The sequence below is a fragment of the Neophocaena asiaeorientalis genome, unplaced genomic scaffold (genome assembly GCF_003031525.2).
Source record: "Neophocaena asiaeorientalis asiaeorientalis breed wild unplaced genomic scaffold, Neophocaena_asiaeorientalis_V1.1 scaffold123, whole genome shotgun sequence".
Classification (NCBI taxonomy): Eukaryota; Metazoa; Chordata; class Mammalia; order Artiodactyla; family Phocoenidae; genus Neophocaena; species Neophocaena asiaeorientalis.
The window spans coordinates 2,922,011-2,940,550 of NW_020173666.1; the positions used below are offsets into that span (position 1 = coordinate 2,922,011).

At 35.4% G+C, this 18,540-nt stretch overlaps 1 protein-coding gene across 4 annotated transcripts in view; it reads left to right on the forward strand.

Annotated features, from left to right (window-relative positions):
- The window catches only part of ADGB (androglobin), a 139,126-nt gene that overhangs the window by 7,129 nt on the left and 113,457 nt on the right, over nucleotides 1-18,540 (forward strand). For all 4 annotated transcript variants that reach the window (XR_003003596.1, XR_003003597.1, XM_024747897.1 and 1 more), the window contains exons 4-7: nucleotides 1,861-1,932; nucleotides 3,877-4,086; nucleotides 14,859-14,998; nucleotides 17,856-17,942. Coding sequence is in view for 2 of the 4 variants with exons in the window: in XM_024747897.1 (XP_024603665.1) it covers nucleotides 1,861-1,932; nucleotides 3,877-4,086; nucleotides 14,859-14,998; nucleotides 17,856-17,942 (509 nt within the window). In the remaining 2 variants the exon portion in view is untranslated. The remainder of the gene's footprint in view (nucleotides 1-1,860; nucleotides 1,933-3,876; nucleotides 4,087-14,858; nucleotides 14,999-17,855; nucleotides 17,943-18,540) is intronic.

An 18,540-nucleotide genomic window follows, 5' to 3' on the forward strand; every position in this document is an offset into this window, starting at 1 on the left:
ATATATATATATATATGGACATATATAAAGTTTAGAGAAAAATATTACAAAACAATAATGACCTTTCTATATGAAATTTACTCTATTTCATTATAGTCCACATATATAAAGATATATATATATATATTCCTGACACATCTTATAGATATATCTATGTGTGTATATATATATATGTATATAGTCCTGACCCATTAAATGATTTCATGAATCACTAAATAATTGCAACCCACAATTTAAAGAGCACTAGAAACATACCCCAGAACACTAAGTAAAATATGAAATCAAAGGACATGATTTAAGTCAAAGAGAAGCTAACTTACTAAAAAACTTAAAAGCCTAAATTTCAGATATCAGAGTCAACATGGACCATTCCACCCAAGGGGGTTCACAAGCCCTAAGAGCAGAGTGAATAATCAGATTGGTTTATTTCTGAGAACCAGATATTGGTGGCCCAGGTCCTTCAATATTGATTATATTAAACAGATGTAAGATGTCTAAAACTTTGTCTTGCCCCAGGTATAGGTATAGGGCATAAAGATGCTAAAATACCATTGCAGAGACCTCTGTCTTAATATTTGTTGTCTTTTAGAAACTGTCAGTTCCTCCTTTTCATTTGTCAGCCGATGACTATTGTCTAACCCGTCAAACCTTAGACATCTAATACATATTTAATCTATAGTCAATTTTAATGCATTTGGTACATACTGAAAGGTATAGGCATTTTAGAAGTGTTGCATCACAATCAGACAAACCAGAATAATATATATATAAACATAAAGTTATACATATGTAATTTTATAAATTATGTTTATAAATTATGAACATAAGAGTCAATTCAGGCCTTCAAGGTAGTTTTAGGTAAATTTTTCTCAGACATATAAAAATATTTTATTGAGTTTTCAAGATGCTAGTAATACAGATGATTGAGAGTAATTGATGGCATTAGTTTCTATAAAAATCTAGCTTGGGGGCTTCCCTACTGGCGCAGTGGTTGAGAGTCCGCCTGCCCATGCAGGGGACACGGGTTCGTGCCCCGGTCTGGAAGGATCCCACTTGCCGCGGAGCAGCTGGGCCCGTAAGCCATGGCCGCTGAGCCTGCGCGTCCGGAGCCTGTGCTCCGCAACGGGAGAGGCCACAACAGTGAGAGGCCCACGTACCGCCAAAAAAAAAAAAAAATCTAGTTTGCTAATCAAAGCAACTTTCATTTTATTTTGATATGTTAAATATATAAGGTTGATATTAATTGTAACTAATTTTAAAAACTGTTACAAGTCATATTTTGGTCTAAATATAAAAGGTGCTCTAAATATAAAAGCAAACTTAGATATATACCAATTAATGAATGACCACCATATTAACTTTAAAAAACATAGCAATATTTAAAGTTGAGCAAGATTTTAATAAGCTGTCTCAGCTAATATTTTTTATCCAAGATGAAGACATTTTTCTAGCTACCAGATGTTAACTAAACTTCAGGTTTAACTTGAGTGGTTAATTTAAATTTCAAATCAGGTTTTAAACTTTCAGTTTGTGAGTTTATGCATGCTAAATTTATCTGCATATGTTATATCTTACAACATTTTATTATATGTTAAAATACTGTATTTTATAGGTATTACATTATTAAATTAATGTCACCTACAGCTCTAACAGTGTTATCTTACAGAATAATATGATTATTTTTTAATTTCTTCTAATTCCTCTGGTTGTGAGAAATGAAATTGAGTTTGGCCTGTTTGCAGCACATGAAACTGTTTCATTAAGCTACATTTCCTAAATAGTAATCTCTCTCTCTCTCTCTCTCTCTCTCTATATATATATATATATATGTATATATATATATATGTATATATATTTCAGGCTCCAGTGGTTGTGAAAAACGAAATCCTGTTTGACTTGTTTTCAGCAAATGAGCATTTACTCTGCAGTGAGGTAAGTAGGGGAGTATCAACCTAAGAAAAGCCTGGCTGCAGAATGCCTTTGGGATCCGCCCTTAAGCAATTCCCAGTCAGTCAGTTTCATTGCTGTCTTGCTCACCTTTAAGTTCTGGTATAACTGAATATTTCATAAGCCAGACACTCAAAGAGGAAGAGAAGGCTCTTTAATTGAGTAGAGAGAGAACAGGTGGGGAAGATGTTAATATTAGCACTGCTTATGCCCCTGTTCTCCCGCCCATGGACCAGGGTAGTCCAGTACACACCATCTAGGCATTTCTTCTCTGGATCCATGTGCCTAGCAATTGACATAAAGTTGTTGCCAGTCTGGCCCTACATCATGTCCAAGAGTAAGGTGTTCGGTGTTGTTTGGCTTGCTAATGTGGAGAAATCAGGGGATACAGCTCAAATGCAACACCTCATTGAAACAAACCAGATTTTCAGTGCAGCAGTCTTACAGCATGTGGGAACACACCTCCCCACTCTCCACCCAGGGTTCTATCCATCAGAAGCAGACCTGTTCCACTCCCCTAAGGTAGTTACATCAGAAACAGGCTTTTTGATGATTTTCTCCTAAGGTCCAGTCAGAGGAGTGGGGCATAGTCATTATCCATTTAAACATTTTGTCTTTCTGATCTTTAACATCTTGACCAATATTAAAATCAAAATATTTTTTCTTCAGCCAGGTTGTACTGATTACTATAAAATTATCTCTGAATTGTTTTATGTTTTATGGTTTAGTCTAAAATACGCTTATTTTATGAATTCTAAACCTACGTAGACTTTAGCATATCATTTCTCAAGGGAAGTGTAAAATATTTATATATTGAAATATAGTTGATTTACAATGTTGTCTTAATTTCTGCGGTACAGCAAAGTGATTCAGATATACATATATATATATATATATTCTTTTTTATCTTTTCCATTATGGTTTATCACAGGATATTGAATATAGCTCCCTGTGCTCTACAGTAGGACCTTGTTGTTCGTCCATTCTGTATATAATAGTTTGCATCTGCTAAGCCCAAACTCCTACTCCATCCTTCCCACATCCCCCTCCCCCTTGGCAACCACAAGTCTGTTCTCCATGTCTATGAGCCTGTTTCTGTTTCACAGATAGGTTCGTTTGGGTCATATTTTAGATTCCACAAAGGAAGTATAAAATAATTCGATAGTAAAATCTCCAGGTATACAGGAGGATATCTGATTTGTCTTTTTCAACTTCACCAAACTTTAAGAAATTTTCTAGATAACCAAATTAAGGAAAACATAAATCTTAATGATGTTAGTCTCAAGTATTTAATCTCCTTACAAACCAGGCAGTAAAACATACTCTGAAGTTCAACTCTCCACTGTTCCTTGCTGCCTGTTGAAAACCCTGCACTTGGGAGTTTTACTTGGAGCACTTCTGCACCTGCAGATCAACACATGAATATGAGACTTAGAGTAAAGTGTGTGTATAATTTTAATTCTTTCCCATGTCTCGTTGCTTGTCTTGGTTTTATAGACTTAAAGGGATCATTTCCTTCTCAAACTTCTCAACATTTACAGAAGAGTAGCTCAATCCTTTATATAATGTTAATTCCAAAATAAAATCATCATTGCTCTCAGAAACATTGTCTCCCTCTCTCCTCCCTCCTTTTCTGTCACACACATGCACACAACTAATATGGAGGTCAATGTCAAATCACTGACGTTTACTCTGGAAGACAGCTCTTAGCTAAGACTCTTTAGCTTGTATTGTGACTATATTTTTTGAAGATAAAAGCAAGATCTATGACCATTCTGTAGGTCAGAAATCAAAATGTGGGATATACTACATGTAGAATCTAACATTACCACTGAAAGTAGATTTTCAACTGTTCTCCCCACCCCCTTTCAAATTACAGTGCCAACAACTGAAAAATAACTAATGAACACTACTGGTTTTTATCTCTAGCTGATGAGATGGATTATCAGCGAAATCTACGCCGTGTGGAAGATATTCAATGGGGGTGCTTTGAACAATTATTTTAAAGGGACTGCAGCGGAACCTCCTCTTCTGGTCTGGAAGCCCTGGGAACACATTTACTCTCTGTGCAAGGCTGTGAAGGGTCACATTCCCTTGTTCAATAGCTATGGAAAGTATGTTGTGAAACTTTACTGGATGGTAAGTTTGTGTTCACATGCATTAAAATTTTGTGTGTCTCTCATATTGAAATATAGTTTTCTTACATGCCGATAATGAAGCTAGTAGAAGATGAGGCAGTTTACGAAGGCTATCAGCTGAGTACCTACTGGGGGGATGTCCTGCATATGTAATTTGAGATTAAAAACAACACAGTTGTATCCCCTGTGATGCCAGTCCCCTGTGCTTTTTAAACTGATGCTGCGAGGACCATGGAGGGGTGGCCTTCTGCTGCCTCACCCATCCCAGGTAGGCGGGCTGGGTAGGCAGGTGGACGCACAGGGCTCTCCCCTCTTTGATGTGGCATCAGGGTCATGGACAGGAGAGAGAGCTTGAGCTTGAGCGTGGTCCAGTCCTCTCTTGGTATATGCTACTGACAGACCTGATCTGATCCGTTTTTTGTCCTGAACTTGAGATGTGTTTTAGTGTTAGCAAATCTCACTCTGACACAGGAAGTATTTTACCTCTGCCTGAAAAGAAGCAAATGGGATAGTAAGAAGCACAAATAGAAAATTCAAAACCTCTTAGTTAATACGGCAAAGTAGACCCACACCACATTTAGTAATGCTAGGTTACATTAAACACCTTTGGGTTCTTAATGGTGGAATGAACGCTCTTTTCTAAAGGCCCAGAGTCACAGGCAGGCCCAGCTACATGATTTGCAGAGCCTTTTGTTCAAAAATTGTTAAGGATTTCAAGACAGTGGTATCAGCACTTTAAACAAAGCATGAGGTCCTTCTGAGTGTGGGCCTCCGTGTGACCGCACAGGCCACATACCCGTGAAGTTGGTCCTGGTCACAGAGAAAGAATCTTTTTGAACATTTGAGGGCATGAGGAAAGGGGATCATTCCATTCTGTATTTCTAAGAACATGACTTTTTCCTTAATGAGCCGGAGCCATCTGTCTTCCTGGGATGGGGACTGTTGAAAGGCCAATGCTTAGGAATTAATAGGATCACCACAGTGGGAAGGTAAAGAAGGTAATCTTAGCTTCTGATACCCAAAATAGGAGTGTTGTTGTTTTTGATAGTCACAGAAAGAAAGTCAAAACGTTGTTAGGAGAGAACATAACCTCCTAATTTCCGTTATCTTCTCTGTTTACCAGTCAGGAGGCAGGTTTGGCTGAGTAGACTTTAGAGTATTAAGTGTGTTCGGAGGAGTGACAGGGAGGATATGGCATTAAGAGCATGGGTACACAGAGGACAGTGTCAGGTTGTAGAAGGAAGGGAAACGCGGGAGGAGTGATGAGGTCCGATGCCTGGGTGTTTGGCTCCACTTCTGCACATTTGCCTAAACTTGAGGTGGGACGAAGTTCAAAATTATTAAGACTTTAAAACAGCATAAGCAGAACATTAAACCAACGCTGTTAGTTTCTCCCCCATCACCCTCCTCTCTCTCTGCTTCCTGACATCCTTCCTTCTTTTCCAGTTTCCTCCTGGATAGGGGTCGACGTTTATTAACACTATATTCCATTTTGCAAAGAATATGTGATTTATTTCTCTTTAACTGTACTGCTTCCTCGGAAACCTAAACCTACCTAGATTCAGAATTGTTTTTTAATGTATTTAGTCCAATTTGGAAATGTCAGTCTGCTGCCGTCATTTAACCTGTGATAGTGTAGTCCTTGAGCGAAGAGGTCTGGGAGTCAGAAAGACTGAACCTCATGTCCAGTGGCTTCTTCTGGTTCCTCTTTGGTCTCACCTGAGGAATGGCCTGTGAGGGATGCTGCTAGACTGCTGAGCACTGAGTGATTCGACTGATTCCGTATGAATTATTTTGCAGGCCACTTGCTGGCACTCATCACTGAAGTGCATGGTCGTATTCATGCTCACTGAGACTTGACAGAAAGCTTTGCTGGCCCTCAGCATTTCTAGAGCCACTCGTAGGGCCGTATGGGCCTCTCAGGGTTCCTTGCACGCAAAGGCAAAGGGACCTCCTATCTCACGAGAACAGGCATGTAATATATCATGGTACAAATACAGGTGACAATAAAATGTGGTAATTACATAAAAGAACGTAGCAAAGGTCCTGACAAATAGTAGACTCTCAGCACTATTAGTTTCCTTCCCTCTTTTCCGGTGTTCTTTCCTTCCTTCTCTCTCTCCCCACTGCTGCCTCCAGTTGTGGAAGCCAAAGAGATGGTTTGTTCTTCCTCCTGCCCCTTGGTAGAGCCAGGGGAAAAGCACATGATCGGCTTCCCAGATGCTCTCTTGCCCAACAGTGGTTCTTAAGTCAAGATGCAAAAATAGAGGGGATGCGCAGTGATCATAGGCAACGCTCTGCCTGATTCTCCTGAAATACGACTTTGCTGTGGTTCCTTTGCCCAAACTTGCTTAGTTCTTCTGGTATCCCATCAAACCTGTACATCCTTTATATACTTCTTAAATTGCCTATATCTTGCCTACTTATAAAACAGGTTATTTAAAGTTTTGTTATGGAATTGTAAGTGTTCTTTTATATGTTGTAGGTAATAATATATGTGAATATAAAGGAAGCATTTTTTAAATTGGTCTTTTAGCTATGTGTCTTCCACCCAACTGAGACTTGTAATTTTTATGTAGTCAATTATGTCATTGTTTTTCTTTACAGAGTCTAGGAATTTTTATCATTTAAAGTAAGATACTGTTTCAAGAAAACAAAAAATATTTCCCCTTAGTTTTATTTTAATGTCTGGATCTTTTGTTTTATCTACTGTGAGAAATGAAGAACTGGTTTATTTTTTATTCCAAAACCTCAGCCAGTTGCCCCAGCATTACATACTGAATCTTCTACCTTTTACCCACTGATTTTAAAAACCACTTTTATCATAAACTAATTTCCAATTTGACTGTGTTTGGTTTTGGATTCTATTTTCTTTCACTATCTTCCTTATCCTATTCAGATACCATATTGCTTTAATTATTATGAATTTATAGTTTGTTTTGGTTTTTTAGAATAAAATCCACCTAATACTCTTATTTCAATGTTTTCTTGGTATATATGTTTTTTGAGTAAACATTTTTTCTAATATTTATCTTTGAACACATATTTATAATTATTTATCCCTTATTCTAGATATAAAAGGTATGTTTTTTGAGTAAACATTTTTTCTAGTATTTATCTTTGAACACATATTTATAATTATCCCTTATTCTATATATAAAAGGTATGTTTTTTGAGTAAACGTTTTTTCTAGTATTTATCTTTGAATACATATTTATAATTATTTATCCCTTATTCTATATATAAAAGGTATGTTTTTTGAGTAAACATTTTTTCTAGTATTTATCTTTGAACACATATTTATAATTATTTATCCCTTATTCTCTATATAAAAGGGTTAGTCCTCATCATTGTTTGTTTGTTTTTTTTAATACAGTTTCCTCTCTCTTGAGTACTTTATTTTGATTCATCTTTCATTCAGATGGAGTATGCATTCCAAAGTTTTATTCACTTAGAATATACGTGTGGTTTATTTGGGGTAACTTAATATTGAGGTCTATTTTCCTTTATGTATGATTCTTATGTGAATGATAATTTGGTTACATATGGAATACATAGATAACAACCTTTCTGTATTAGAATGCCCGAGTATCTCCTGGGTTTAGTGTTTCAGACACTCATTCTGAGCCTTTACTCTCCACCCTATCTGAAACCCTGACACTCTCTCCCCTGTCTCTGCTTCATTTTTCTCTGTAGCACTGAGTATGAAGCGTCCAGCATCCCATCCACTTAGTGTATTCATTAGTATATGGAAATATATATAAGAAGCTATTACCTTATAGATGTTTTCTTTTTCCAGGTCTTTTGTCCAAATATATATTTCTTGTTTTCACAGTTGGTCCAATCTGCAGTTCTTTTTGTAAAGTAAATACACACAAGCCAAATTACAACACTGTCCTGCTGGTCCTCCTCTCCTTTGGTCCATTCTTCAAAATTGGGACTGTAGTCCTAGAAGGCTATAGAAGAGCACTGATAGCAATGATAATAAATAGATAGACAGATGCAGTTGTTAAAGGGACCAAAACAAGAACTTTGCTGTTTCAGAGGCTGTGTTCATGTGATAGATATGGCTACCTGGTTTTCTGGCTGGTAGAAATCTGTTCTCTCTGGGCTAGGAGCAGACATTTCTACCTCTCTCTCCCTAATTCCCAAATGGGGGGGCTGAGTCAACACCTCTTTGCAGATGAGGTGTAATAAAGTATTAGAGTAAATTATTTCCGACAAGATAAAGTATATTGCTACTTTCTTTTCTTGTCCCTTTCCAGACACACAATTTAATTTTTGATTTTTTTCCTCTTCCAATTCTAATTCACTATTTACATGTATATCCTTTGGTTTTCACTGCAAATATTTAAGAAAGGTGTTCGTAAGAATATTCTTTGTTACCCTCTACTGCTTGATTCAGGATAATGTACTGGAGATACATCCTCTACCCTACATCTATTTTCCTTCCACTGTCCCATCTTGTACACCTTAAGGCATACACCTCACTGTTTGTTTTCTTCCATTTATTGATACCTTCTCATTTGTTTCTTATTGGACATTGATTTTTTCCTTCTCTGCCTTATTACATATATTCTCCTCCCCCTTTCCTGTTGTCTCTTGAAGCAATCACCTTAGTCATTTCTTCAAAGTAAACCAACCAATGAGAGCCTCTAGGCATGACATTTAAAATTCAGATTTTTACACCAGCATATTGTTTCTTCTGTAAAAGTTTTTCCACTTTTTCCAGTTTGGATTGTAAGTAAATAGCCTCAAGTTTCTTTGACATCAATCAAAAATTTATTGGGTAGCATAAAAAATAGTATTATAAAACAGAGACGTTTTCTCTCTTCCTTCACCTGGCAGTGATAACACTGCTACTGGGCCACATGTGGTCTCCTCAGGTGCTTTTCAATGTCAGCATTCCTTGGGCTCCTTGCAAGAAGCAATTAAGTTATTGCTCTCCACTTTAGATACGTATTGCTCTCGGCAGCCTTTCTCTGAGTGCTTTCATTTATCTCTGAATAAACAGAGAAACTCACACCTTGAGACCAATACTTTTCCCCTGTTGCCATCTGTCTATCCATATAAAAAACATATTATCTTTTATTTCTGATTAACCTTTGTTAATTAACTTATTAAGTGCTTAACCCTTTAAGCACTATATTATCGTAGAATTCAGAGTTCTCAAACTGTGGGGTGCAGAACACACCAGCATCAACATCACCTGTCATGTTTCCCATACCCCCCACCCCACAGTCTCTGGGCAGAGCCTGCAGTCAGCATTTGAAACAAACTCTCTCCCACCCAGTGAGTGACATGCCATGACAAATTATTTTTCCATCATTCAATTACATTTTTCCAAAATGGAAATGTTTTTGTTCTCAGTTCATTATTATTAACATTATATATGCTTTTATTAAAAAAAAATCAAACATTATTAAAATGTTTAAATTAGCCAGTGGAAGTTCCCTATGACTCTACCTACCCAGACAATCATAGTAAATGATTTCTGTATATCCTCCTAAACTTTTTTTTACAAATATATGTAAACCTACTATATATAATCTATACTGACAGTAAGATCATACAGTACTCATCATTCTGTATTTTTTTTCCTAACCATGGACATTTTTATGCTAATATTTATTGATCTACCTTGCACTCCATTGTTTAAAGATGACAATAACTATAGTTGACCTTTGAATAAATAGGTTTGAACTGCCCAGGTCGACTTGTAAGTGTACTTTTTTTCAATAAATACAGCACTATGGTTATGTTCTATCCTTGGTTGAATCCTCAGATAAGGAGGGTCAACTATGGGACCTGAGTATCCCCAGATTTTGGTATATGTGGCTGATTCTGGAACCAGTCCCCCACAGATACCAAGAGATGACTCAATACGTATTTGCTAATTTCATATTGACAGACATTTAAGTTATGACCAGTGTTTTACCAATACAAACAATGCTCTAAAATAGCGTCTTCGTGTATATATTTTTTCCCATTTGTGTGACTTTTCTCAGCTTTCTACATGTGTAATTTTTCTGTCAACATATATGCAAATTCTTAATTTTGATAAGTATATCCAAGTTACTCGTGTATTTTGTGTGTAATTTATATTTGATACAATTGGGTCTTGTCCGCAATTTTGTCTACTCTGTTACTTCTGTTACATTTTATACATTTCCTTTTTCTGTCCTCTTATTCATTTCCTGAACATTCTGTAGGATTCCATTTTATCTCTGGTATTTTTTTTTTTAACTATAGTTATTTACAATATTGTATTAGTTTCCGGTATATAGCAAAGTGATTCAGTTATATATGTATATGTATATTTTTTTCAGATTCTTTTCCATTATAGGTATTGAAGATGTTGAATATAGTTCCCTGTGCTACACAGTAAATCATTGTTTTTTATCTATTTTATATATAGTAGTGTGTATCTGTTAATCTCATCCTCCTAATTTATCCCTCCCCTGTTCCTCTTTGATAACCATAAATTTGTTTTCTATGTCTGTATGTTTCTGTTTTGTAAATAGATTCATTTGTATTATTTTTTAGATTCCACATATAAGTGATCTCATATAATATTGGTCTTTCTCTGTCTGACTTACTTCATGTAGTATGATAATCTCTAGGTCTCTCCATGTTGCTGCAAATGGCATTATTTCATTTTTTTATGGCTGATTAATATTCCATGTATATATGTACCACATTTTCTTTATCCATTCATCTGTTGATGGACATTTAGGTTGCTTCCCTGTCTTGGCTATTGTAAATAATGCTGCTATGAACATCGGAGTGCATGTATTATATCTTTTAGAATTAGTATCCCTAGTGTTTTTGAGTATATCTCTTTGTATAAATTTTTTGTAGTGGTGGCTCTAGGGATTAAAATATACATGCATAGCTTATCACAGTCCACTAATATCAACATTTTACCTCTTAAGTTGGAATATAACTGCTACCTTTTAGGCCCCTTTACACCCCTCCCTCTTTAGAATCATTGTCTTAAATGTTTCTTGAACACATATTGAGACCCTCATGAAAAATTTTGCTTGTAAATGTCAAAAATAATTTTAAAAGCTCAAGAGGAAGCTAATACTCTATCGTTTAGCAATGTGCTTACTCTTTCCTTTGCTCTTTCTTTACTCCTAGTGTTCCATTTTTTTTTTTTCTTTTTTTGCCTTTGAAGAATTTCCTTTTGCCACTCTTTTTGAGCCAGTCTCCTGGTGACAAATTGTTTTATCTTTCCTTTACCTAAAAATGTTTTTGTTTCACTTTTATTCCTGAAGAATATTTTCACTCAGTACAGAATTCAGGGTTGACAGTTCTTTCCGCATCGTGTGCTACTTTCTTCTGGCCTCTGTGGTTTCTGGGGAGCAATCTGCCGTTCTCCTATAGGTAATGTGTCTTTTCTCATTGGCTGCTTTCAGGCTTTTTTCTTTGTCTTGTTTTTTAGGATTTTGAATTTAACATGTGTAGATTTCTGGGTGTAGATTTCTTTGGAATTATCCTGTTTTGGGTATTCTGAGCTCCATAAATCTGTAAGATTATGTTTTATGATAAATTTGAGAAGTTTTCAGCCATTATTCCTTCAAACCTACTTCAGCCCTACATTCTTTGTCCCTCTTTTTTTTTGGACTCCAATGACATGAATGTTATATATATTTGCATTGTCTTACAGGCCCCTGAGGCTCATATTATTTTTTCAATCTATATCTCCCTTATTGCTCATAATTTCTATTGATATAACTTGCAGTTCACTAATTTCTGTCATTTGCATTCTGCTATTAAGGGGTTTGTTTGTTTATTGTTTAATTTTAAATTCAAAATTACTATTTTTTCCTCTTTCATATTTTCTATTTCTTTGCCGAGATTTTCTATTTTTCATTTGTTTCAAGAGTGTCCATAATTACTTGTTGGAGCATTTTTATAATAGCATATTTACAGTTCCTACCTAAAAATTACAACCTCTCTGTTATCTTGATTTTGTGATCTGTAGATTGTATTTTCTCATTGAAATTGAGATGTTCCTGGGTTTTGGTATGATGAGAAATTTTGGACAGTTTCCTGGACATTATTTGTGTTATATCTTATGACTGTGGTTTCTAATTAAAATTTCTATTTTAGCAAGTAGTCAGCCTGTTTAGTTTTGGAATGCACACCCTGGATCACTTTTGTGGGCTTTGTTTCAAATCTCAATTTAGTTTGTAACACCTGTATAGTGCTATTCTGTTACCCAGAGGATAGGACTCCATCCCACAATCTCCTTATCACCACCTGAGGAGGGGGAAGTGTGCTTCATTACTGCCTGGGTAGGGTGTGGAAATAAGAGTTCCTCCAATAGGTTCTACCAGGCCAGGCACCTCCTCTTTACTGCAGGAGGAGGATGGAAGTCAGTTCTTTCCACTGACTCTTCTGGGGAGAGAAACTGCTTTGTTAACTTCAGAGCAAGTGCAGAAGTCAGAGCTCTACCCTGAGTGGGAAGGTACCACCTATTACTGCAGTAGAAGTAGGGAAGCGAAGTCAGAATTCCATAGCATTCATATAATTATGACCATTCAGGTTTTTGCTGAAATTTCTGTCCACTGATTGCTCTTTTCTTGATCTTTTGTAATTGTGATTTGAACTATTATTTATAAAACAAGTTTTTTATTTTCCTTTCAGGGTGGTCATAGGAGGAAGAGGGTATAAACATACGTAGCCATTTAGTTATTGTGACCTGGAATTGAAGTATGGAAAATAATAAAATTTGAACATGACTGTATTCTAAAGTATCTTTTATTAATCTATGTTTATCTTAACAAAAAGGTATCTTTCTTTACAAGCATTCTATAATTAAACATTGTGATGGTCTTTTAAAATTATGTGGCACTAACACAGTAAACTCAGTAAAAATGTCCAATATACATCATTTACATGCAGTGACAAAAAAATACCAAATGCAATAATAATTCAATGCCCTATGATGAGGTTTCAAAAATTATTTGTGTTTATGTATACATAACATTTCATTTACTCATAAATTTAAAGGAGACAACTAACCAATGTATTAATATCAGTGAAAATTATTATAACCTTAGTCAAATTATGTTTTAGATATGTAATGTTGAACATTCATCCTTGTGTATTTTTATGTAACAGCTTTATTGAGATACAATCCACGTACCATACAATTCACCCATGTAAAGTATACAGTTCAACAGTGTTTAGCAATCAAAGCATTCTGTATTGAAATATGTAATCACTGATCAGCTGGAAGCAGATGATACTTGTTAAACTGGTATAACAAAGTTCTTATGGCTACTTAAAACTTTTCCTTTGTAGGAATCCAGATAGCCCCTTTGAAATTTTTTTTCTGAAAATCAAAGTGTGAGAAGGGAGCTACTATTGCTATTTTTTACTGTGGTAAATTATACATAACATTTAGCATTTTAAGCATTATAAATGTACAATTTAGAGACAGTATGTATTTTTACAATGCTGTGCAATCATCACCACTATTTATTTCCACATTTTCATCATCCCAAATAGAAATTCTGCATCCATTAAACAATATTTTCTCATTCCCCTCTCCTCCAGGCCCTGGTGGCCTCTGTTACACTTCTTATCTCTATAAATTAGATATTTCCTGGTACTTCATGTAAGAGGAATCATACAATATTTGTCTTTTTGTATCTGGCTTATTTCACTGTGTATTCTTTTGGGTCGTTTCACTTAAAATTAGAAGAGAGAGTAGCTAAACACCTGTGACTTTAAACCTGTCTTGCCCTACGTCATCCATAAGGAAATAAAGAAAAAGTCATATAACCACTAAATAAGGCAGTATGAGTTCAGTTACAGGTGTCATAAAAAGAAAGCATTTTTCACCCTATTGTTCCTATCTACCTGGGAAAGTTATACTGTTCCTTGAATCTTGAGTTCAAATGTCACCTTCTTGTGAGGACATCCCCCAAGCAAAACTAGTCACACTTTCCTTTCTGGTCCTAGAGCATTTTAAACATATTACATTTTATATTTGCCTATATGCCTTCCCTCACTAGTCTGTAAGCAATTCAATGGTATAGATATAAGCCATGTGTTACAGATCTTTGGGTTCACAATGCTTGCGTCACTGCTGAAATATTTCTTGGGGGAAGAAATGAATTCAAACTAAAATTTCACATGTAAAACCAAAGTTTAAAAAAAATTTGAGTTCACAATCATTAATTTTATCGTTTACCTCAAGCTTTTAATAATGAAATAATATGTATACAGGTAAGTGTATAATGATTTTATTAAATAAATTATTAATTAGCTTTATGTTAAAAAATAGATCTTTAAACAGGAGTAGGAGTAATATGGTAATTGGAAGTATAAGATCACTGAGGATATAAGGATAAAAAATAATTACTAAAGTTACATTTGCAGAATTTGCATTATGACTGTATTAAGTTATGTAATCAGGTCCAAACTTTCCATGATTGTGTGGTATTTTGGTTTTGCTATTTGAAACGCTTCAATTTACTGCATTATGTAGGATGGGGCACCCTAGAATGTGCTAAAAGACCTCATAAATAATCATACTAGTGATAGAGATATAGGCATGCTATAATTACATTAAACAAAATAATAAGGTAAAACGCTCAGACAGAGTAGTATTGAATACCAGTATGTCAGTCATTAGATGTAAAATGCTAAAATAAAATTATAAAACAGTAAATAATAATGTCAGCAGTGTACAATAATGTATGAGAAAAAATAGTGTTAATCACTGATAATATATTCCTTTCTTCTCATCTTTAGGGTTGCTGGAGAAAGATAACTATTGATGACTCTCTGCCTTTTGATGAAGAAAACAATCTATTGCTTCCAGCTACAACCTATGAATTTGAACTTTGGCCAATGCTTTTGTCTAAAGCTATCATTAAGCTGGCAAATGTGGAGTAAGTAGAATAAAAAATTATCGCTCACTTGTATAAAAACAAACAGGCAAACAACAGCAACGACAACTATACTTCTGTATTGCATAGTTTTATTTTTCAAAAACTCAATTTTAAGAAGCCTTTTCTCCAAACAGTGTAAACTTTCTAATATAAAAATAAATATGCCAAAGCCACTGATTTGAAATATTGCATTAGCCCACAATAAGACAAAATTCCTCCAAGAAAAATACTAAAAACTTATTCTACATCCAGTGTTTCCTTGTAACGAATGGAAAGTCAGTCATGGAAAATTAATCTTCAACTTAATGAGAGAAAGAAGTTGTTTTGTAGGGGAAACTATTGGTTCATGTAAATACTGAATAATGTACACTGGAATCCAGTTAAAGTTTTAGGCTCTGTTCATGCAGCAATCATTTACTAATCTTGAAGCCCTGAACTCTTCTGAAGGATGTCAGTGTGTTCCTCATGCTTTTGGTAACATTGTTCCTTTTTATACATTCAGGATGAAAACTACGCATGTTTCCTTCAATATTCTTGTGAAATCTGCTTGTGTCTTATATACCTGCATGACTTGTAAACTGCAGACATGTATGGGACATGTCTGCTATGTTTATTCTCTTAGCTTCCACTTGTAGAGACCTGTGGTCCTTCCGTTCTGGCCTGAATGATGCAAAAAATCTTTGATGCCTGACTTGCAAATGCATGGCAGCTGTGTGTCTCTGCTCGGTGGGAGAATTCTCACACACAGTGCACCAGCTTGAATTTGACACCCTTCCCCCTCCTGCAGTGTGTCACCGCCGCTCCTTTAAGAGGCCACTCCAGCCATTTGCTCAAAGCTCAGCCCCCTCCCCTTCTATGATTACACATAGCACTGTCAGTCAGTAGCCTGGTCTGATTTTTTGTGGATTTTCATTTAGCTCAGCTTCCTTTTTCTCTCCCAAAGCCACACAACGAAAACAACCCCTCCTACTGCCATCCTTTTCATCTCTCTTTTCTCTTACCAACCCTCAATTTTCTATTGGAAATTTGTTTTACCCAGCTTGCAACACTTAATTTCAATCATTTTTAAAAGCTCAGCTCAGATCATTTTAGGTAGCTGAATACTACTAAGTGTTCAAAATAGTGACAACTATGTTTGTTTATTTTTGAAAGAAAATAATGTTCCTAATTCTCAGACCTAACTTGAAGTTCTGAGAATTAGAGCTGCAAGGCCAGTGAAGCAGTAAATGTGTGACCTGCATAATTGGAGTAGCATTTTATCTTTCTTAAAGCTACAGTTCAGTAGAATTTTGTAGCAACTTGAGTAATAGAATTATTGTTATTTTTGAAAAATAAATCCAACTTGAAAATAAAGGACCAGACTTAATGTAAGACATTTCTTAGGCTTACCAGTGGAAATCACTACATGGTCCAATTTATATTCGTCCAAAAGTTTTTCTCAGATTTTATAGTAGATAGTAAATATTTTATGGGAGTTTTAGCTTTCTACCTTAAAAAATCAATATTTAGTAGTTATTTAAATACCACTAGGAAATATGCAAAGGAAAAAGAGTTACTTTTATGGGGTTTGCACCGTCACATCCTGAATGTTAATATGATTATTCAAAGAGGAGTTTAGACTGTGAATTATCCCACTAGATATTAGTTATCTTTGAGATATGTAGACATATCACAATTTATAATCTGTAAACAAGAAGCCAGTGTAAATTTTTAAATGATGGAGCATGTGACTAAGATAGTAAGATTTCTTTCTGAAGAAAAAGACATGTATGCCGGTCAATACCATCAGTCATCACCGTTGGCATAAGGTGGACTGAAGCTCTGATTCCTGAGCAAAACATAGATATGGCATTTGCGTGTGTTAATGAAAATAGACTAATCACTTCAGAAAAAAAAATTTTAACAAAAGGATTAAAATGAGAAGAGCAATATTTGATCAATCACGGCCTCATTTGACTTTATGCTATGGTGGCAGATCCACTCTTTTCTACAGGATAGAATGGATGTTTCTGGTTCTCTGAAATTATCTAAGGATTTGATTAAAGATGTCTGATGCCCATCTTGTCCTGCCATGTGTGAGACTGACTTAATACACAGCCTCATAGGAATCTTAGAATAATTACCGAAACTAGAAAGATGAAGGACACTGCCCTATTTTTAAAAGACCATGATAATATATTGAATATATAGAATAGATTATATATCATCTATATATATTTCCCGATATATAATATGTATGGATATGTTTATGACGTTAATGCTTTATATATATGACATTTTAAAATAAAGCTTGTGGGCTTCCCTGGAGGCGCAGAGGTTAAGAATCCGCCTGCCAATGCAGGGAACATGGGTTCGAGCCCTGGTCCGGGAAGATCCCACATGCCGCAGAGCAGTTAAGCCCGTGCCACAGCTACTGAGCCTGCACTCCAGAACCAGCGAGCCACAACTACTGAAGCCCACGCACCTAGAGCCCGAGCTCCACAGCAAAAGAAGCCACTGCATTGAGAAGCCCGAGCACCGCAACGAAGAGTAGCCCCCACTCGCCGCAACTAGAGAAAGCCCGCACGCAGCAACGAAGACCCAACGCAGACATAAATAAAATAAATACATTTATAAAATAAAGCTTGTAAGCATGTTTTGTAATAGATATGAAATTTTATCTTTGGATCTATTTAAGTGCCTTATCAAAACAAGTCATCTGACTGTTGGAAAAGTATATTCTTGTGCTCTAATGTATAACCAGTAGGACCCCTACATTTATTATTATATCACTGCTTATTAGAGATTCCTGTTTTTTATAGACCTCTCTCTGTTTTCAAATGTTATTGACCATACTATTGTGTATTTGCTTTTTTAGCATCCATGTAGCGGAGAGGAGAGAACTGGGAGAGTTCACAGTGATTCACGCACTCACAGGATGGTTACCGGAAGTCATTTCTCTCCAGTACGTTTGACCATTAAGTACTCATATATTTTTTTATCTCTTCCCCAGTAAGGTTTCTTTAACTAAAATATTCTTAGTCTTTAAGAAAATTTTAAAAATTGTCACATTTTACAAAATGTTTGGAGAATGACATGTTATAGTATTATAAAAAATTCCTTGAGAATACCAGGATAAATTCTGTTTCCTTATATATAGTAAATTTAATCCTTAAATATCTGAATTACAAATATTAAAACAATGTTAATTATTTATTATGATAAAATATTTACAGGTGTCCCTTGCTACTTATACACTTATTCAATACAGAAAAGTACAAGCGACTTTTAATTAGCTACCCATACTAGGGAATGAATAATATTAAAATGCATATTGGCCTTAAGCACTTTAATATATTATTCTAATTAACACCCACAGTCCTGAAAAGATTATCTTATTTAATTATCCATATGACCCTATCAGCTAGGTGTTATATGTCATTAGAAATGAGAAAACTGAAGCTCAGAGTGGTTGAATTCCCTAAAGCTGTGTACATTGTACCTGGATGTAATATTTGAATGTAAATCTTTCTGGGTCCAAAGCCCACAGTCTTTCTCTCATA